The 21,173-nt window shown below is 39.3% G+C and overlaps 3 protein-coding genes across 6 annotated transcripts in view; 1 reads left to right on the top strand and 2 right to left on the bottom strand.

Moving 5' to 3' along the window:
- The window catches only part of strn3 (striatin, calmodulin binding protein 3), a 34,861-nt gene extending 31,264 nt beyond the window's left edge, over positions 1 to 3,597 (bottom strand). The window contains exon 1 of the mRNA XM_016279857.1: positions 2,981 to 3,597. Coding sequence (XP_016135343.1) covers positions 2,981 to 3,244 — 264 coding nt within the window. The 5' untranslated portion in view covers positions 3,245 to 3,597. The remainder of the gene's footprint in view (positions 1 to 2,980) is intronic.
- On the top strand, positions 2,415 to 5,677 carry ap4s1 (adaptor related protein complex 4 subunit sigma 1). Its single transcript, XM_016279859.1, has 6 exons — positions 2,415 to 2,616; positions 4,346 to 4,507; positions 4,888 to 4,974; positions 5,067 to 5,135; positions 5,214 to 5,225; positions 5,339 to 5,677. The coding sequence occupies exons 2-6, from the start codon at positions 4,370 to 4,372 to the stop codon at positions 5,465 to 5,467; spliced, it is 435 nt and encodes a 144-aa protein (XP_016135345.1). The 5' UTR covers positions 2,415 to 2,616; positions 4,346 to 4,369; the 3' UTR covers positions 5,468 to 5,677.
- Positions 5,678 to 6,487: 810 nt separating this feature from the next.
- The window catches only part of hectd1 (HECT domain containing 1), a 36,767-nt gene continuing 22,081 nt past the window's right edge, over positions 6,488 to 21,173 (bottom strand). For all 4 annotated transcript variants that reach the window (XM_016279856.1, XM_016279854.1, XM_016279855.1 and 1 more), the window contains 18 exons: positions 19,724 to 20,566; positions 18,508 to 18,729; positions 18,099 to 18,277; positions 17,626 to 17,782; positions 17,106 to 17,328; positions 16,955 to 17,009; positions 16,460 to 16,642; positions 15,874 to 16,087; positions 15,709 to 15,791; positions 15,421 to 15,548; positions 15,119 to 15,320; positions 12,797 to 12,934; positions 12,113 to 12,720; positions 11,551 to 11,629; positions 10,840 to 10,933; positions 9,520 to 9,670; positions 8,436 to 8,580; positions 6,488 to 7,128 (listed from right to left, as the gene is read on the bottom strand). In XM_016279856.1, the coding sequence (XP_016135342.1) occupies positions 6,991 to 7,128; positions 8,436 to 8,580; positions 9,520 to 9,670; positions 10,840 to 10,933; positions 11,551 to 11,629; positions 12,113 to 12,720; positions 12,797 to 12,934; positions 15,119 to 15,320; positions 15,421 to 15,548; positions 15,709 to 15,791; positions 15,874 to 16,087; positions 16,460 to 16,642; positions 16,955 to 17,009; positions 17,106 to 17,328; positions 17,626 to 17,782; positions 18,099 to 18,277; positions 18,508 to 18,729; positions 19,724 to 20,566 (3,842 nt within the window). In that variant the 3' untranslated portion in view covers positions 6,488 to 6,990. The remainder of the gene's footprint in view (positions 7,129 to 8,435; positions 8,581 to 9,519; positions 9,671 to 10,839; positions 10,934 to 11,550; positions 11,630 to 12,112; positions 12,721 to 12,796; positions 12,935 to 15,118; positions 15,321 to 15,420; positions 15,549 to 15,708; positions 15,792 to 15,873; positions 16,088 to 16,459; positions 16,643 to 16,954; positions 17,010 to 17,105; positions 17,329 to 17,625; positions 17,783 to 18,098; positions 18,278 to 18,507; positions 18,730 to 19,723; positions 20,567 to 21,173) is intronic.

Raw genomic sequence — 21,173 nt, 5'->3', positions numbered from 1 at the left:
ATTTTAAATAGTAAAAATATTTCAACATTTTACTGTTTTTGCTGTACTTTGGATCAAATAAATGCAGCCTTGGTGAGCAGAAGAGAATTCTTAAAACAAAACTAAAAAACAACAACATTAAAAATCTTACTGTTCAAAAACTTTTGACAGGTAGTGTAGGCTGATTATTCTTATAGATTGAAACAAATGTGCTTCAGACAGAAAAAAGGGTATGAAAAGTGCTCCGAGTCGCTGCAGAAAACAAAAAAATGGAATGGAAATGTTGCCGAGACGGGCTTATTTAAAATGCAAACTCATTGTCTGCCAGCAGGAGGCGCTTTTAGAGTGATAAAACTAGCGGTTTCTCCAGTAACGGCTGTAATCAAAGCAGCTCCGCTCATGAACGCTACTTTATCAGATTAAATGAAAATGCCATCAAAACTTTTCTGAAGACAGTCAATTCCCTTCAGAGATACATTCATATAAAACACCCACGCCGTGTTATGATTTTGAAACGTGCAGTTCTCATGTTTATTCAACGAAGTCAAACGGCACAAATAAATCAATGTATGGTAAACTGGTAATGCATATCGAAATATCGGAAATGTGTTTCATATCACCGTTATTGAAAAAAATTATATCGTGATACACATTGATATTGAATTATTGTCCAGCCCTAGTTAGAACTTGTCAGATGTTAACATATGAAGGAGATGATGGATTTATAGACATGTGACAAATATTAAACCTGCACTTGACAATCTCTAATGGTTTGGAGAGCCATGACTCTGAAGATGGTGCTACCATGACCTACAAACCCTGAGCTAACCCAGATAAGGCTAATCAGGCCCATTCCTGATGTGACTGCTCAGGAAATCTCTGCTAGCAGCTATGCCTACGAGGCCCAGCAAACTGACAGGAAGAGTTTCACATCAATTAGAGCCAGACATCGTTAAAGTGGAACTGAACAACTATCCATTACAATAACATTGGCTACATCTCCTCCACATACACAAGATGTCAAATGCATGGAAGAGCACCTGATAATGGACTCAAACATCTGCACACAAGGCTGGAGAATCAAAACGGTCACACGTAATACCATGATTTGATACGGTTTAACTTTGAGTTCATTTGTTTGTGGTATGTTGTTCAGTGTGCGTCTCATGATTAGGTGGCAAGTGAACATCTGAAACATGAAATGCGGAGCAGATAAACAAGACCAACCCTTATTCTGAGAAAACCTGGATTAGTATGAGTGTGGGAGAGTACAAGCTGACTTCCTCTGAATAATGAAAAGTGCCCATTAAGTTTGAGCTGGGAGTCATCCTGAAAGTATGTCACTGAACAAGTCTGTGCAGGGGTGGTGAAAACTTCTCGGCCTCCTAAGAGAAGACTGACTGTGTTTACATAACGCAACGTCCTGCCCCAGGCCTTCCAGCTCTTTTCCTCATTCACAAAAGCTAAACTGCCACTCTCAGCTCTAGCAGACTTAAAAAATATGACAGCTACACCCATTAATACGGGTGGCAGGGAGATTCAGCTGTCATAACACACTTAAGGTAACAGTTCAGCCAAAAATAACACATAAAATGGTACACCCAAAAATGACATTTCTGTCATCATTTACTGACCCTCACATCGTTCCCAGCCTGTATGACTTAAGGTGTGATCAAATTAGTTAAATTTCAGCAAATTTTGCGGCAAAACCTCTGCTGTCTATTGTCAATAGGGTTGCGATGTATAAAACAACTCACACGAAATTAAATTTTAAACTAAGCAGCTTTCTGTTTGTAATGTCTATGTCAAACAGAAGAAAGTACATCATTCATATAGGTTTGGAAAGGTTTGAATTTTCACTTTTGTGTAAACTATCCCTTTAAGACCTTTAAGTTATTGCAGCTGGTAAAGGTATGGCTGTCAATACAACTTGCATACACAAAACTGGTCAAATGGTATTTGTGCGTTTCTGTTTTTGTGTTGCACAAAGATATTCATGTTTGGAAAAAACATCAGGGTGAGTAAATAAATATGATGTTGAGATATATTTGCTAATACATTCAACTAAGTAACATGAATGATTAATCAAAAATATGCTAATCAAATGAGGAGCAAAACTAGAAAGACTATCTCCTCACAGCACTCTTAAAGAGATAGTTCATCCAAAATGGAACATTATGTCATCATTTGCTCACCCTCATACTATTCCAAACCTGTATGACTTTCTTATATGAAAAATAAATGATGTTAGTCAGAATGTTAGCAACTCGCAGTCTCGGTCTCCATTCACTTCCATTGCATCTTTTTCCTTACAATGAGCGTGAATGGTGACTGTCGCTGTCATTCTTCCTAGCATCTCCTTTTTGTGAGGACTATTCAATGAACGCACGGCTTCGTTTACTTTTTATTGTTTTAAAACAACAGATATAGTGTGTCATAAAAAATGCTGTACATTACAGCGGGGTGTGAAAGTGAGCGCTAGTAGGATGGATCAATAAAAGAAGCGACCCATACGGACGCCATATTGACCAAAACAAAATGGCAGAACAAGAGGATAGTTGACAAAGTCTGCAGGCTTTCGTTGACAGATGTCTTCTCGTGACACGATAAATCCGCAACGACGACTATTAGATCTGGGTAAGATAATCTGACTCGATCGTGCCGAGTGTGGCGTAATATCGCTAATACAGCGATGTCATGTTATCTTAGCTTAGCTCAGCCCATCCACACTACGAGCGACGCGACGCACTAGATCGCTGTATTCAAATATAAGCATACTAAATGTCATGTCACGCATACTTGGAGTGCAGACAGATTCGTTTATTATAATGGAAGGGTTTAAGTTCAGCATAAATGGGGCGGACAGGAAGCTAACGAGATCTGTAGTAAATTGCTTAGGAAATCAACGTAATGTCTTCAATTAAAGCAGCCGATCTGATGGCGATCAATGTCTCGATTTGGGGTTTCTTACTAGTGTGTCAGCAAACCCACGGGTCTGTACCTGGAGCTCGGCCCTCTCCACTTCCCAATGCGCCCTTTCCATCTCGAAACGGGCCCATTCGTGCTGGATGTAGTGTAAAATCCCCGGGATAGTGTACTGCTGGGGCCTGGGCATCTCGTCTTGCTGTTGCTGAACCATATGCGCTCCTCCAGCGCTGGCGATCTGGGGATTAATGCTGCTGTTGCCCTGCTGCGGTGCGGGCTGCTGCTGTCTCTGGGCGGCCATTCCTCCTCCTCCTCCTCCTCCGCCGGGCTGTTCATCCATGTTTTAAAATAGGAAAGTCCTGCTAGAAGTCGCCGATTGTTTCCCCTCAGCCCTCCCTACTTCACCGTTCGTGCAGAGATGCGACGTCGCCCTGCCCCGCACGAAATCGGCTGGCACCTGAGCGGCTGTAGTGGATTTCGTGTCAGCGCACAGATTTGCCGGCCGCCATTAGTCCGATCCCTGGATGTGAGTCTCCTACTGCGGGGGTGAGCGAGGGAGGACTGTGGCGCGCTGCATGATGGGACGCGTTCACCCAACCCTGCGCTGTCTCGAGTCATCCGAATACAAACTGACGGACGGACACTGCGCATGCGCTATGCAGCGACCAGATCAATGACAGGCTCTGTACCTGACGATATAAAAATGTGGCCTTGAACAATAGATATACTGTATACATATATAAAGTAGGGCGGACGTAAGTAAAATATTAAATAGCTTCAACTGGTATTTGTTTTCTTTTCATAATTTAAAGATGCACTCTATATTGCTAATTTCAAATATTTTTCCTATGATTTCCGAAATTCCGATGATGTACACTAGCGTAAAAAACATATATAATTTATCAGTTTACAAATAACAACTGGGATCATTTTATTTACTATTGACATCATTTCTATTTTTTTTCCACATAAAAATGTGGCATAGCAGAAAAATCGCAATATATACAGTAGGGCAGGCAGAGTGAAAAATATCAGACCTTTTCCCCTTTTTTTTCAGAATTGAAAGAATATCAAATATTTCACACTCTTTTAAAAATTAAAAATAAATAACAGCCACTGAGAAATATTCAAATGATGTAAACTAACATGATGGGAAAAAGCTGTATTTTTCTACATGGAGCAGGTCGCCCCCTCATGGACGCTGCCATGTTGCCGTCACATGACCAGCTGCCAAACAATCCACTTAGCAGTAATCATTTTACAGTAGTAACATTAATTGTGGTAACTGTGGTATTTTGGTGAAAATTATGGTTACCAAAAATAATGTTATTTATCAATTTACAAATAACTCTTTTTTTTTTAGAAGATATTTTATATACCATTTTTTTTTACCCTTCCAGATGTTTGCTGACGTAATGACGTAATTTCTCCTCCTTTCTAGCGGCGGCCACTCTTCTGAATTACTATGATCAAGTTCCTACTTATGGTCAACAAACAGGGGCAGACTCGCCTCTCCAAGTATTATGAGCAAGTGGAGCTGGGGAAGAGAGCAGCTCTGGAAGCTGATGTGGTCAGGGGATGCCTCGCGCGGAGGAAGGAAGAGGTCAGTCACGTTTCTCAAATGAATGGTTAACCACACTGCGTGTATCACTCATAATCACTGGCCATTGTTTGCAGTGCAACATATTATGAATATAGATAAATAAACAGACATACAAATATAACTGATCCCTCGGGCAGATATAGTGATTAACAACAGAAACATTGTGAGCATGTGTTCTGCAAAACATTACTATATGAAACATATCTATGCATCTACACATATAATTTACACATACAAGTAACATTGTAGGCTTTCAGTCTGTTTGAGTTTTATTTTACCTTTGTAAACTGGCCCTAAAAAGTCTTCAAACTCGAAGCTTCAAGATTCAAATCTGCTGTTGAACTCAAGATGTCTTAGTCTTTGTATTTCTTCTTCCTCAGTGCTCGTTTGTAGAGTATAAGGACTACAAACTGGTCTATCGACAGTACGCAGCACTTTTCATAGTTGTTGGCATCACTGAAAATGAGGTTAGCTATATTATTGGTCAAATGAAAAATGACTGACATAATCAGTAGTTTTTAGTCTGATTTCTGGTCTCCAGCTGCTGTCTTTCACACAGAATGAACTCTCAATCTATGAGCTTGTGCACAACTTTGTAGAGGTGTTAGACAAGTATTTCAGTCGTGTGGTGAGTTCTGACATTTCATACATAACATAAATGTTCTGTTCATTTATGATTAAATAATGCGTTTTCTTTTCTTGACAGAGTGAGCTAGATGTATCCTTTATAAGTGTAATTACACGAAGTATTGTTGACCAAATGACTATGATTGTGTCTTCAGTGATACATGTGTATTTATATGAGGGTTTCATTCCTTAATTCACAATCAGATCATGTTCAATTTAGATAAAGTACATATTATACTTGATGAAATGATCCTGAATGGACACATTGTGGAGACGAATAAGAACCGGATACTGGCACCACTACTGGCCCTGGACAAGATGGCTGAAAGCTGATCCGATGCAAATGAGATCTCATTAATGTTCTGTTCCAAATGATAAATAAATGCTTTTCACTAGTATAAACTTAGGGTTCATCTTCCATTCTTCTACAAAATTGTTTAACATAATTTTGATGTGACCTGTAATAATCCCAATGCATTGTCAAAGATGTCAAAGTTCCTCCTAAATACGGAACTACTAGAAAATCCTAAATACAACGAAATGTGAATCACATTCAGGAACAGCAATGTTCATCATCAGCAGGAAAAAGCAAACAAGACAGTGTTGATACTTTGCAAACATTTTAATGATTATTTTTGGAGCATACACATTTGAAAATATTGGTTTACTTCAAACTGCAACTTGAGTTAAATAATGTTTATAATATACAAAGAAAATACAAGGGAAAGCACAGCTTGCTTTTTGCTTTGTCTTTTTTAAATTTTTTAAATGTGCCTTGCACACAGAACCAGTGTTTCTGTATCTATAGCTTTATTGTAAAATTACACTAATGCACTCAGGAAATTTGATCCTTTAGCAGGGCAATGGACAGTTGAAAACATACTCACACAGTAACGGAAGCAAAAAAGAAAAGCATGTGCATGATTGTATGCAGACAGATTAAGTAAAACAAATGAAAAAAAAAATCCTAATATTTCAAGAATGCAGGCACTAGTAAAACTTAAAACATGTTAAGGAAATGCCCAAACACTCTATAGATAGCTCTACAGAAGCAGGTGTGCTTGTGTCCAGGGTCTGACGCTGCAGATGGTGGTATCTGGGTCTGAAAAAGATGATCTATGCCTAAATTTACACTGAACCTGGAGTAATGACAGTAAACTCAGTAGGTGAGGAGAGACTACCCTGGCTGCCAGTGGCTCAAGCCCTTAAAGCGGTAGAGTGACCTGGGAAAGGCCTTGTAAAGCAGTCAGAGGAGGAGGAGACCCTAATCGGATTCAGGAGCTAGTGGAGCTGCGACGGGGCACAGTAACGGAAGCAAAAAAGAAAAGCATGTGCATGATTGTATGCAGACAGATTAAGTAAAACAAATGAAAAAAAAGAATCCTAATATTTCAAGAATGCAGGCACTAGTAAAACTTAAAACATGTTAAGGAAATGCCCAAACACTCTATAGATAGCTCTACAGAAGCAGGTGTGCTTGTGTCCAGGGTCTGACGCTGCAGATGGTGGTATCTGGGTCTGAAAAAGATGATCTATGCCTAAATTTACACTGAACCTGGAGTAATGACAGTAAACTCAGTAGGTGAGGAGAGACTACCCTGGCTGCCAGTGGCTCAAGCCCTTAAAGCGGTAGAGTGACCTGGGAAAGGCCTTGTAAAGCAGTCAGAGGAGGAGGAGACCCTAATCGGATTCAGGAGCTAGTGGAGCTGCGACGGGACTGTTTTTCCTGTTTATCTGGGTACATGTGAGATGCTTGGGGCGAAAGGAGTTCATCAGAGCACAGCTTTATTTTCTGCAACAAAACACAACAGGCTTCACCAGTATGGGAGTTGGTCAATGATGTAGGGAGAGCATGCTCAGTTGAGGTGGAAGCCCTTCTCCATAGTGGCAGCGAGGAGGCGCTCTCTCATGATCTCTTCGGAGGAATATTCCGGCAACTTCAAGTAGTGCACACACGTGTTAACTGAAGGGTAGCTGGCATCTGTTGCATCAACCTAGAGGAGGAAAAGACAACAGCGGGTATGTATAGAGACAGTGTTAACTTATCTTAAAGCTCCCATATTGTACACCTTTCTGGAGTTTTATTTTAGGTTTTGCTGTCCTTAAGAATATATATTTGCGGTATAAGTACCAAAAACCACCTCAATATATTTTTACAGCTCCTCTCTCAGGAGCGCTGCTGAGAACAGGTCGATTTTGGCCTGTCTAATTAATATTCATGAGCCTGTCTTCTGATTGGCCTGTTGTTTTCTGAGTGACGCACAGCCAGGCCAACCACAGGTAACTAGGGTCAGCCGACATCACAGCGCTAGCTGGAGGCAGAAAAACAAAGGAGAAACTGGAGGCGGCCCATTCAAACCAGCGCAGATTCGGCTACGTAAGGAGCTTAAAATATCATCTTGTTGTGATGTTGGGTGCCAGAATCAACGTAATATAGCCTCAAATTAGAAATTTGATCGCATATCTGCTGCCACTACCAGACAAAAAAACGACGACAGTTGTGGTTAAATGCGATAAAACGAGCAGACTGGACAGAAACAATCGTCAAAAATGCTTGCGTTTGCAGCGCACACTTCTTATCAGAAAAGGTTCAATAAAGTATTGTCTTTTGTTGTTATGGGCGCGTCTACAGATTTCTTGCCATATGTCTATGTTTCTTGCATCTCACGACTATGTCGTGTATGAAATAATGTCTGTGTGCATGTGTGTAAAACAACAAACTGACAATTTAAATATAATCATTTGTAATTGAATATACATTGTTGTGATTAATTGTGGCTGGAACAATAATGTAGCTGTAAAAATAGTTTACTGCTGAAATTAAAATGTATATATATCTTCATCATGACTAGATAGACACGGTGAGTTTGTCTTTACTATACACGTTAGATGTGATCCACCTCATAGTAACAATCCTGTCAGATCGTCCATCCTTTGAGTGAGAGTGTAACGTTACAGGTTGGCCAATCTGGTTTCGTGGTTAAAGTGAACCTTTTCGACATGTTTCCGCAATGTTGTCTGGGGGTTTGGCAAAAGGAGAGTGGAACTGTGGGCGGTGCTCGGGGTGACGGTGTAGTTCTGACGTCAACTTTTTACGGAAGTCACAACTGTTTGTGAAAAATCACAGCTACTTTAGCAGGCTGTGTGCATTTTACTGTGGACTGACTGTTTTGAAACTTATATGGTAGTTACATAGCACCTAGACCTCAGTTATGAAAAAAGCCAGGGAATTTCAGTTTTGACAATATGGAACTTTTAATGGCTGGGTTTTAGCGTTACGGATTTTAGTATGCTTCCATACCTTCCGGACTACTGTGAGACGTGGATGGAGGTTGGCCAGTCCACCAGGGGGGAGGGTTGAGCAGCCTGTGGTGAATTGGAGGAAGGCTTTCCTCTCATCAGATGACATTCCACACAGCACTCGCACAAAGCGCAAGAAACCAGGACTGCAATACAATTAAATCATCAGCAAGAAATACACCGTCTGAAAAGTCGCCAAGTTAGTTACTGAATATATTTTACATTATTTAGAAAGCGGAACATGAAACCTTTTATTTCAAAGAGGTTCACATGTACATACCATAATATTCAGCTATTATGATGTATATGCATTCATACACTACTAATCACAGACCTACCCTCAAGTATGCCATCATAAAATGTGACCCTGGACCAAAAAAAACAGTCATAAGTCACACGGGTATATTTGTAGCAATAGCCAAAAATTGATTGTATTGGTCAAAATTACAGATTTTTCTTTTATGCCAAAAATCATTAGAGTATTAAAGGGATAGTTCACCCAAAAATGAAAATTTGATGTTTATCTGCTTACCCCCAGAGCATCCAAGATGTAGGTGACTTTGTTTCTTCAGTAGAACACAAAGATTTTTTAAACTCAAACCGTTGCAGTCTGTCAGTCATATAAATGTAAGTGAATAATCTTCGTTTGTGTTCTACTGAAGAAACAAAGTCTTCTGGGGGCAAGCAGATAAACATCAAGTTTTAATTTTTAGGTGAACTATCCCTTTAAGTAAAGATCATGTTCCATGAAGATATTTTGTAAATTTCCTAGCGTAAATATATTACAACTTAATTTTTGATTAGTAATATGTATTGCTAAGGACTTCATTTGGACAGTTTTAAAGGCGATTTTCTCAGTATTTTGATTTTTTTGCACCCAGAGATTCCAGATATTCAAATAGCTGTATCTCGGCCAAATATTGTCCTATCATAACAAATTATATACATATATATTTCCATACATCAATGGAAAGCTTGTTTATTCAGCTTTCAGATGATGTATAAATCTTAATTTAAAAAAATTTACCCTTATGACTGGTTTTGTGGTCCAGGGTCACAAATCAAGAAATAACTATAGTGTCTACCTGTCCCGTGTGTAGCCAAGTTTAGGTTCTGTGTAGTTAACAATGTCTTCAGCGGTCCAGGATGGAGACTGGTTGCCACACAAGATCATCTGCACCTCTTTATGACTAAATGAGCTGAGCTTCTCCATAGGAAACACCCTGTTAAAGCCCTCTGTAGCAAAACACATACAGACTGCCATTAGAACAAAAAATCTAATATATTTATTTTAGTTTTACATTTCACATTTAGCAACATATTTGTAACTAATAAGAATGTTGTAACAAATGTTATTTATAATCAACTGATATTCAATATATTCAACTGATATACAACTGATTAGGGATGTAACGATTAACCGCGAGCCGGATGAAAATCCGATTCAAATATGTGACGATTCAAATCGGTTGAGATGCTAAACAAATCGCGATTCATTTAGGGGTAGGAGTTTATATGAATGTATGTCTGAGGGGAACTTACTGTCTTTAGAAAAGTTTAGATGGTATTTTTTTCTTTTCATCTTGCCTCTGTATAATGCATTTTAAGGTTCATAACTGCTTTGTTTACAGCGGAAACCAAGGAAACGCTTTAAGCGCCACCTACTGGCAGAGAGTGAATCTGCATCTCATTCAGCTCGTCTGCTGTGTGTTTCATGCAGATATTTTTATGTATAGTTTCACAAAACTGAAGTCAAACCATTCTGTTTTTGCTTCAAATTTAGAAATTATACAATGTAATTTAGATTAAAAACTGCTCATGTTGCATGTATGCAGCATCTTTGTTTGGATCATGATTAAAATGCAGTGGTTGCCTCTATTTTAAATGGAAAGAGCACAGACAAAGCCTTAGTTTCTTTATATGAAGATACATATTTTATTTCTGTTACTTATTATATTTGGGGCTTGTTTTAAAATGTTAATTTAGTTATTTACATTTACATTGTATTTAAATTTTGTCATTTAGCAGACGCTTTTATCCAAAGCGACTTACAAATGAGGACAATAGAAGCAATCAAAACCAACAAAAGAGCAATAATATACAAGTGCTGTATTAGTATATTATTAAAGTGTTATATTTCAATTTCACAAAGAAACATGCAGCATTTTGTCCAAGCAATAATAAAAGGACACATTTATTTATAATGTCTTAAATCTCATTTTGTAAAAAGAAAAAAAAAAAAAGTGAATCGAATCGAGAAATCAAAACCGTGAATCGAATCGTGAGTTGAGTGAATCGTTACATTCCTACAATATATCTCTTGAACAGCCAAGTTACATGTGTAGCCCGAGCATACTGAAAGTGCAAGGCATGAGAGTATTTGAGGCCTGTCAATCCTGTCATACCTCTAAAGGCTTCCATTTGCTTCTGGATTCCTGTGTGCATGCAGAAGTCAAACATGAGCTCTACGTACTCCTCTGCGTTTTCCATGGTGACCATCTGATGAGAGGACAGCAGAATTATTAGCATTCATGTCTTTTTTCCATACAGGATGACACCAAAGACAGTGCGTTACATAATTACAGGTACAAAACAAGCAGTGATTTTAAAATAACACCACCCATCCAAAAGTATGGGGTCAGTTTTTTTATTATCTCTTATTCTCACAAGGCTGCATTTATTTGAACAAAAATACACTAAAAACAGTAATATTGTGAAATATTACAATTTAAAATAACTTTCTATTTTAATACATTTTAAAACACAATTTAATCCTGTGTTGGTAAAGCTGAATTTTCAGCAGCCATTACTGCAGTCTTTAGTGTCACATGATCCTTCAGAAATCATTCTTATTGCTGATTTGGTCCTCAAGAAAACAGTCAATGTTGAAAACATTTATTTGGCCCAAAACAACAACAAAAAAATCTTACCGACCCAAAACTTTTGGATGGTAGTATAATTTTATCAAGATGATTTTTATCAGGTTTTAATTTTATCAGGAAGTAGTGCTACTTAGGGTGATAAGCACTGCTATACAAATATAGGTACAAACAAACCATTAGCATAACAATAAATACACCATACTAGATTGTGTGTCTGGACAACATGTGACCTACCTCATCCTCTCCATTGGGCTTCAAGTCTACTGATGAAAAACCATGTACTTTGGATGATGGACAGAACTGGAAATTTAATCTAATAAAAATAAATCATTAGATGATTAGTTGCTTGTAATTATGGATAATTACCCGTTATTAATCTAGTAAGTATGTCCACCTGATTTTTCCCATAAGAGCAGGCGTGGCCATTTGTAAATTTTATGTGCGAGGCTACCGGTGTCATCCGCTTCCAGCTATTTTTAGCTGCACAAAACAGCTTGTTTTGCTGCTTGATATTGCAATCTGGTGTGTCTTACCATATTACCACATTATTATCTTAATTATGAACACAGTGGCTTGTAGTGCAGTTTTACCATTCACTGCACTTTATTTTTCTCACTATTTCCTTGCAGCGGCTAATGAACCAGAAGTCTCGCACATTTACAAAAAACAGCTTACTTCCACGTTGAAAAATAAGGTGGATATGACATCTATAACAATGAGACTGTTATTTAAAAAAAAAAAAAAAAAAAGTGTTGCCAATTTTTTATTGATTAATATATAAAGTAATATCTCTCACCCTAAATCTTCTACACTAAGTGGTGGGCCAGAGCCCATAGGGTTCTTCAGCATGAGATCCTGTAGCCGCGTGTTCTTCTCATCCTCTGACAGACTCTTATTGCCCAGGATCTGTCTGCGCTTCACAGACAGTGCCTTCAGCTCTTTCAGGAACTGTGCTCTGTGAGGATTCACCAGTTCAAAGTCCTCCCAGGTCAAGATGCCGTGATACCAAGCTGGTGGCTTGGGCTTTGGTGGGTCAAGGATGAACTCAGACTTGGAGTCTTCATCAAAGCTACCCACTGAGTAAGTGTCTTGACCCTCCTCGGTGGAGGCTTCGGACTGGATTTCAGAGAAGTGGCAGTCCGACTCGACACGAGTTTGATAAAGTAGCTTACTCATGTTGCTTTTGATGTCGCCCATACAGAGCAGTTTGAAGAAAGGCTGGGATATGGGCAGATCCACGAGCCGGTTGTCCTGGATGCATTTGGCCAGAAAGATGCCAAGAAACAGGAAAAGCTTGGTGATACGCTCCAGTTCATCACTGTCCTGAGGGAAGGGAGCAGGGAAAAGGCCGCAGGAACGTTGCACATAATAGCCTGGTGGTTTCAAGCCACCGCCCAGATCCACCTGATAAACAACGAATATGCTCATTAATCAGCCAAATTAAAGTCATATCTTAAGGTAAAACAGACAAATAACTCACTTGACGTGACTCATCATCTGGGAAGTCGTCGTCACAGAGCCAGATACCAAGGGAAGTCCTCTGGAACTCTGCAGCCACAAGAGCATAGAACTCCAGGGTGGGTCCAAGACCAGTGCCCTCCTCCCCCTGGAACTCCACCTGTGCAAAACAACGATCATTATCAGTCTTCATCAAATAGTTTGAAATAATTGCTGTGGAGCAGTGGTTCTCAACCTGGGAACCAAGACCCAGCAAGCTTACATAAAATAATTTCAATAAATATAATTATTGGGGAAAAAAAAAAAATCAGAAAAACATTGGTTGTGTTTCTTTTTTTTACAGCTGCACCACAAAGTTAAGGAAACAGATGGCTGAAAGCGCATCCTGTTTGTTTTCTTTATTTTACAAAGGCACACTTTTGTTCTTATTGTGAGTAGGGCTGCCCTTGACTAAAGATTTTTTGTGGTCGACTAGTAGACATTAATTTGAAGCGATCAGTCAACTAATCACGTTTATATTAATAAACCATGTAATTCAAAATAATGAGCCTTTAATTGCCTATAGCCTATCAGTGCTCAAGCGCACATATAAAGCTTGCCACAGCACACAGCAGAAGTAATCATTATGAATGCTTTAGGGGGAAAAAAAGAACAGCAAGAAGACTGCCTTAACATTATAATAATTCATTGATAAGTGTTTTTTTCTGTATTTGCGGCAGCAGTGATGAAGTCGACGATACTGTACGATATTTTCCATTTGAATTGGTTCATTTAAAAGTAGACATTTTCTATAGATCTATTTTTCATGTGTGTCAAGCAAGCACAGAGTTCTGGTTTCTGTTCCTGTCTTTTTCTGACAGTTCACAGTTTTTTTTAGTTCAGAGACCTAGACGGCAGAAAGCACACCCTCTTCACTTTATTTTACAAAGCACAAGGTTTTGTTGTTATTGTGAGTGCATACGTATAAAATAGGGGTGCAACGGTTCAACGTACTCACCGTTCGGTTGTATCACGGTTTTAAGAGTCACGGTTTCGGTACGGTTTGGTATGTGCTATGTTTAGGGAAAAAACTATATTGTCAAATAAAAATAAAGAAAATAAGAACAAATAATATAACTACAAGTAACAGCACAAATAAATAAACAGTGAAAAAAGATACAAATAAAATAAACAGTGCTTTTCAGTTTTTTTAGGTAGGTCTTAACATTTTTTAGGTACAGAAATTGAATAAATCAAATGTAAAATAACATTGCATATTTGACTGTATAAATTAAAGATTGATCCTTATTAAAGTTACAAAAGTTATTCAATCAAGAGCAGTGAGAGATTTTCGTGTTGTTGCTGTTTGATTAACATTAAGAAAGTGCTGTCACTTTAAGAGAACGCACTGATACTGTATGTTCAGCCGACTACAACTGCTAGGATACTCACCAAGATGGGCATTTTGACAATGTTTGACAGTGCAAATGCATAAAGGGCAGCATAATTTGAAATCACGAGTTTAAAGTTTGTCGATCGCACATCTCCAGTGAAGCTGAACTCTCCACCGGTCCGCATTCCATTTGCACAGACCGACCGTCACGCAGAGAACACGCGATCATGCAGGATACAAATGCACACTTCACAAGATCTCACAGCTGGAGCCGACTAAGTTTGCAAGCTCTGTGAAATTAAATGTTCATTAGTCATTCAAAGATTTTTTTAAATTATATAAATGCGTATTTGCTGAATGCTGATGGCAAACAAGAAAGTATTATAATGTTTGCCTTTCTATTACTAATAATATAAAAGCAATCGCTATAATACTTTTTGTATATATTTAATTCCTTTGTTTAACCATTCTATCTGATTATTAGACAGACTTCTATCCGTATTAGACAGAACTGTTAATGCGAGTATACATAAATAAATGATTGTGAGTATACATAAATAAAAGTAAATCCTTTACAGTTTCACAATTTATTTGAGTTTTTTTCCACTGTGGTAAGGACTATTATTATCTGTGATTGTGCCGAAGCCTCTTGCATGCACACAACATAATTTATAGCATTGCTAGATGTTTATAGGCCTATGTTGTTTATAACGAACGGCATCATAATTAGTGTTTTATTTTATAATTGTACATATAATTTTGTACTATAGCTACTTATTCCTGATTTTTTATCTTGTTCTGTTCTGAATACTGGTAAAATTTAAAGAATTTGCTGACAACTTATAGTTGAAAATACATCTTAATACAATGTGTACCATTGTTCAATTCAACAACAATTTGTAGTGGAATTAAATTTTCACTAGCAGTCTCGGACCCCACTATTTTTTGCAAACATTATGTTGTGGCGTTTACCTCCAGTACAGACTTCCTGTCAGCATGTATCTGCATCACACTCTCAGCCCACTCCATCATACTCTCTCCGCGAGGGACCTTGACACGCTCGTGCTTGAGCCGACCTACACGGAACTCGCCAGGATCATCACGGCGAACCGTTGTGGATGGCCGGGAACGTTCCACAGTGGCTTCTCTTCGGTTTTGGAGCCAGACAATAGCCCTAGACAGAGATGCAAGTTCTCAAACTACTGTTTCACAGATTTATTATTGTAGAATATTGTATGAAGTTAAAAATTTCTTTCAATACAGCAATCTCAGACCTGGAGGCTCCAAATGCAGTGCAGGTAAAATAAAGCTGCCGGGTTTCAAATGGTATGAGGAAAGGACACTTGCTGGTTAACTGTTCACACCAGTCTGGGAGAGCCCCGCTAGCCAGGGCTAGTGGTTCCTACAAGTCAAAACACAAAAACAGAAATCTTTACGGTCACTTTTGATCAATTTAAAGAATTCTTGCTGAATAAAAGTATTAATTTCTTTCAAACAAACAACAAAAAAATCTCCCTGACTCTACAATGTATATAACATGCATAATTAACACATCAAATTACCTCGATCTGCTGCAGGATTTTGGTTGTAATTTTTTTGCTGGTGAATTCCTCAGGTGATGCATTGAACTGCAGCTCTTCCACATCTAAACAAAGAAATTGGACTTTTAAATGCATACCAATGAAAAAAACAAAGACAATGCTGTTTGGATGAACTTATCTCCTTACCTTCCTGTAGTGTGCGGCCGGATGAGGGTTCTCCTCCGATGGTAAAGAGGATGCGCAAGAGCTGCAGTACGTCCTCTATGCTGCAGGCACTCTGTCCTGAGCCCGCCTTGGCCTGAGCCTGCTCGCGTGCAGCACTCAGAATGTCACAGCTCTGCGTGGCGGACAACGTCCCTGAACTCAGGCCTGAAGATCTGCAGCCACGTTCACAAAAGTCCTGCAAAACCACATACGTACTATTAACACAAACTACTCCTCCCAACCCCTTTATAACAATCACAACAGACCTATAACAACGCAAGTACTGCATTCTTACAAAATTATATAGTTTATGGCCAAAGACAACAACAAAAACTTAAAAATCAAACCAAATAGAGAACAAAGTCCACAATGACACCTAAAAACTTTCATGGTACAACATTTACACCCATGTAGGCATTAAAATGTACATAAGGACAGCAACAACTGTCTAACAGGTGGCTTCACAAGTGACAGTCAAGCAAGAAATAGAAAAATACTTGAAAAACAGAGAAGGGAAAATAAAGATGGTATGTATAGATACATATACACATCTGATGGCATTCTATACCTTGTATGCAGCTATGAGCTGCGAACAATTTCTGTTTTTCCTAATACTTTTATTAGAGCCGGTTAATTTCCAGTGGCGCAGGAAAGTTGAGTCTGCATTCTTCTGCATGTAGGTTATCAAGTCATTCTTTGGTAATTCATCTGTGCCAAGGTACTGTTCCACATGCTCTACAGACCAGCAACCCTACAACAGGAAGAACCAAATGTTGGTCTTTCCTGATTGTAAAGTCTCACGCAATACACATGCATTACAGTAGGTTTAACCACTAGAAAGGCCCGTGCATTTAACAATAGATACCACTGGGAGTCATTTAACAGTCTCCTGGCTTTAAGGTTAGTGACGGCTGACAGACAGTTTACTGAGAAGGAGCATTTACACATTGGGGACAGCCACAGAAAAATCACAGCCAAGATTTTAATGAGCTGAAGAGAGCGAATGAAAGGAAGATAGGTAGAGAGATAGTGTGGAGCGGAGACATTAAAAACGTGTCATTACCATCTTTCCACTCTCTCTTTCTTTGTCAGAGTCCTTCAACTCCCTGTACATTATCCTACAAACAAAAATGTTTATTAACAGATGTCTAGTAGAAAACATGACAAAAGGGGAATTATTTTGATACAAAAAACAACTATGAAATGAGACTCACGTATACGTAGGTTCCCAGATGCGTCTAAGCTTGTCGGGTTTAATAGCACCATTGCATGAGAGCTGGAGAAGCTTTTGGACATAATAGAAAATGGTGGACTTGTAGTTGTTGAGAGGTAGTTCTACTTCTCGTGTTGTCCCTAGACCTGCTACTTTCAGGATGAGAGCCAGACGGGGTGAAGGCGTGCACTCCACCTCCTCCTGCACCTCTGAGCGAGGTGTACCTGTAAGCACATTAAACATGAATCACAATGGATTGCTGTGTCTGACTCAGCAGCCAACCAGTCTTGTTTACTGTTATTAAAAATAGTTTTGACTAATTTAAACAAAGCTGAAATAAAATATAAATGGAAAAATTACTAAATTGAAATTTTTATATATATATATATATATATATATATATATATATATATATATATAAAATTGAATGCAAACTATAATACTTTGAAAATAATACTGCAATAACACTGCAGCCAACAGAGTGATAAAAATGTATCCCCTTTCTACAGCATCAACAGTACCTGGTGGAGGGATTTCCAGGTCAGTAGTTTGCTGGACGTTAGTCCGGCCTGGTCTAGGATCAAATGCAGCTACTAAAGCAGAAAACTGCCTTTTCAGCACAAAGTCGTCATCCCACGTCCTGCGCCGACCCCCTTTGGTTTCATACTCCTCTTCCTCCTTTCAGGCCACCATTGAAAAAGCAAAGTAATGCTCTCTTACACATAATGCTCAACTGCTTGTAAATGTGAAACACATATTTCACCTAGCCAAAGACATGCTACACAGAGGAACCATGCTGGTAAACGAGCAAAAAAATAAAAACAAACACCAAATACATTCCTAACCAATAAATTCACCACTATTCACCAAATAAAAAAAAAACTAACAAACAAAAAAAATTATAATTTTCAGGTAACCCAGAAAGGAGGACACGAAGAAAACCAAAAATAAAGGATTTCCACTGTACTATTATTGAAACTACAACAGGTTTTACCCTATGAATATGAACGTGGTAACCAAGGTTGACCCTGGACCGTACCAGAACTTCCTCATACTCCTGTTCCTCCTGATTGTCATCCTCATTCTCATCATCATCGTCATCTGGCTCTGGCAAGTCCTCCTCGTCATCTAACTCGGCAAGCAATGTATTGGCCCGACAGCTGTCCAAGAAATCTGAGTGACAGAAAATGAATGAAAATAGTCAGCTTTCATACTGCAAAACATAAATCAAGGAGATGAATTCAGAGAACAAGACTGCAAATTAGTTTAGTAATAAGCGAAAACATCAAATTAGAGATTAATCTGCCAAAAAAAAAAAAAAAAAGTCAGCTGAAACAGGGCATATAACAGAACAACAGAGGATGAGGAAAAGGAGAGTGAATAATAAATGTAACATGGCCTACCATAGAGGGAAAACTCAGCCTCCTGACCTGTGTCACTTTCACTAGATGTAGAGGTCAGGCTGGTCGTCAGAGTGTTACTGAGCAACTGGCCGACGGACAAACCTGTAGTTGCCGTGGCTACATTATTGCTGCTGGTTACTATGGAGGTGGACATTGTAACAGTTGAGGTGGTACCAGTGGCTGTAAGGTTAGGAAAGCTCTGCGCACCCATAAGAGGAGAAGCTGCAAACAAAACCCAAAAACTGTGATTAGTCTCCAAAAAGAACAAAATAAGCAGGTAACTGAAAACTGAAAGCTTGCTCTGCAAACTAATCATGCTTCAAAATGTAAATCAATGCAAAAAGAATTTAGTCATGTTAATATTCACAAAACAGTTAAATAATCCAGAGCAGGATTTAACTCAATACTCCTACAACAAAATGGTTGCTGTTACATAGTCATGAGAAAATATCCTGAAAAGGTCAGACAAGCTTGTAAATGAAATTTTATTATATTTTAATCCAAATCCAGTCTAATGCACAGCAAAGAAATGGTTGCAACTGACAGGCAATACTACTATTTCTCTTCTATACTTACATGTTTCAGAGTGCAATTCTTACCCAACTAAAACTTTTCTGAGAACATCTCCCGCATGATTATCAAATATAACAATCCTCCGCTTAAGTCACTGATCCAAAACAAAAGGTTAAGATATCTAAACCAGTGGTCCTCAACCAGGGAGCTGGGGCCCACTAGGGGTACTTTAAATTATTTAAATTAAGACAAAACAAGCATTAAAATAAGCTTAAGACTTTTTTTTTTTTTTTTTTTTTTAAATACCCCCCCTCATCAACTGTTTGTTTTCTTTGAAGAAGAGTCAGGGTTCCCACTATCTAGAAAAAAACATTAATATATAATGTAGCATAATTTTAAAAATGATAAGATTGTAAATTAATAAAATCTTATCATTATACTTATATTTGCAGAAACTGAGTCACAAATGTGTTTTAAAAAAATAATTTGTTAAAAGTTTAAATAGTTTTTTTTAAATTTTTTTTTAAAAGCATCAACTAGGAGAGCCCATAGATTAAAACAATTCTGAAAAACAAAACTCAGGCTAGGGGCCTTCGAATATTGTAGTGGACAATAAAGATCTATGGAAATAAAAAAGGTTGAGAACCACTGACCTAAACCTGGTATTGGCTGTTAGAAAAACGGGCAGCCAAAAGGTACTCACTGGCAGTGCTCATTACATTGCGTCCCAGCGTGTTAGTGTTGTTGTCGCTGCTGCTTCGGCTCAGGTTCATGTTGTTGGTGGCATTGGTGCGAGACATGTTGGGCGCTCTGCGAACAAATGACTCCATCAGGCTGGCCTCTCGAGAGGACAAGTTGGGGACGCTGGCACTGGAGCTCATAGGCGCTCCAGCTGCCAAAAGTGAACTAACAGAGAGCCGCGCACTGGTGGCGGAGCACAAGGGCCTCTGGGATGCAGCGTCCTTGCTAGATGACTCAGAAACAGAGCTGACGTCCGGCGAGCTCACACTCACGATTCCCATTGAGATGGCTGTTGACTCGGCCGACTGTCTTGAAGTGCCATCGGGTGCTGGTGTTTTACGGTCACCACTTTCGCTTCCTGTGTCTGCAGTTAGCGTGCTGGTGCTGGAGGCAGAGCCTGCTTCAGCTGTGGAAAGCACAACTATAGGTTCCTGGCCCTCCGCCCCGGGGGGCCCTCCGACGATGCCTATTCCCTGCTCCAACAGGCTCTCGACTCTGCGCTCCACTCGGGTGGAGCTGAGGCTTATATCGCTGCTGCTGGCCACGCTACACACCGAACTGCTACTACCCTTGCGGCTAGAGGAACTGGCCCCCGCTGTGGAGGATGAGCCACCCTTGTCTGGACAGTTATTTTTCACCAGGCTGCTCCAGGACTGCGGCGTTCCTGCAACAGTGGATGAGACAGGTTTGGGTGATGGCGCTGACTCAGGGTCGTACCCTGGCGCAAGCTTGAGGTCAAACTTCCCTTCCGCACCCATACGATACGAGTTTGAGCCACCGGCATCCCAGGTGACATCAATCCAGCCTGGAAAGTGGGGGAGGGAGGGGGGATATGAACGGGTGAGACCCAGCAAGAGAGCAGAGAAAGACCGCAGCAAGTCAAAGACAAACAGCTTTTGCTCGACACTGGACCAGAAATAACAGAATAAACCAAAATCATTGGATGAGGTCAAATTGATTTTTAGATCTCTGCAAAACCTCTCCAGTTCATATTCAAAACACTGACAATCATCCAAGAAGAAACCCAAATCACTCTGGTCCAGGTGAAGCAGTGAGGTAGAAACATGAAGCACAGAAAATGACAAATAAAAAAAAAAAGCAGTAGAATTTTGCAAATGCCAAGCTACGAAGCCACTTAAGAAAAAGAACAGGAGAATCATTTTGGTCAGTGTCAAATACACTTGTGCAATGGAGTTCATTCGGAGCTTGCAAATTGTGACATCAACATGCACTTGGCTTGACTGATGGAGGACAGGTTAAAAAGGTTGTTTTACACACTGAAACATGGCTGCCCAAAGAATCAATAGCAACAGAGTGGATGCTTAAGATAATACGAGTAGGACATCAAAAATGTTACCTGTTAAGTTGGGGGGGGGGGGGGGGGAAAAAGGTTGCACTTCAAAAAAGAAAAC

Source organism: Sinocyclocheilus grahami, unplaced genomic scaffold, assembly GCF_001515645.1.
Source record: "Sinocyclocheilus grahami isolate Dianchi unplaced genomic scaffold, SAMN03320097.WGS_v1.1 scaffold134.1, whole genome shotgun sequence".
NCBI lineage: Eukaryota > Metazoa > Chordata > Actinopteri > Cypriniformes > Cyprinidae > Sinocyclocheilus > Sinocyclocheilus grahami.
The sequence above is the reverse complement of the archived record's forward strand: the minus strand, read 5'-3'. Positions and strand labels throughout refer to the sequence as shown.

Excerpts from the sequence above, each read along its gene's own strand:
- ap4s1 (XM_016279859.1), top strand. The coding sequence starts at position 4,370 with ATGATCAAGTTCCTACTTATGGTCAACAAACAGGGGCAGACTCGCCTC. Across the intron at positions 4,508-4,887 it reads TCGCGCGGAGGAAGGAAGAG|TGCTCGTTTGTAGAGTATAA; the intron begins GTCAGTCACGTT and ends CTTCTTCCTCAG. Across the intron at positions 4,975-5,066 it reads TTGGCATCACTGAAAATGAG|AATGAACTCTCAATCTATGA; the intron begins GTTAGCTATATT and ends TCTTTCACACAG.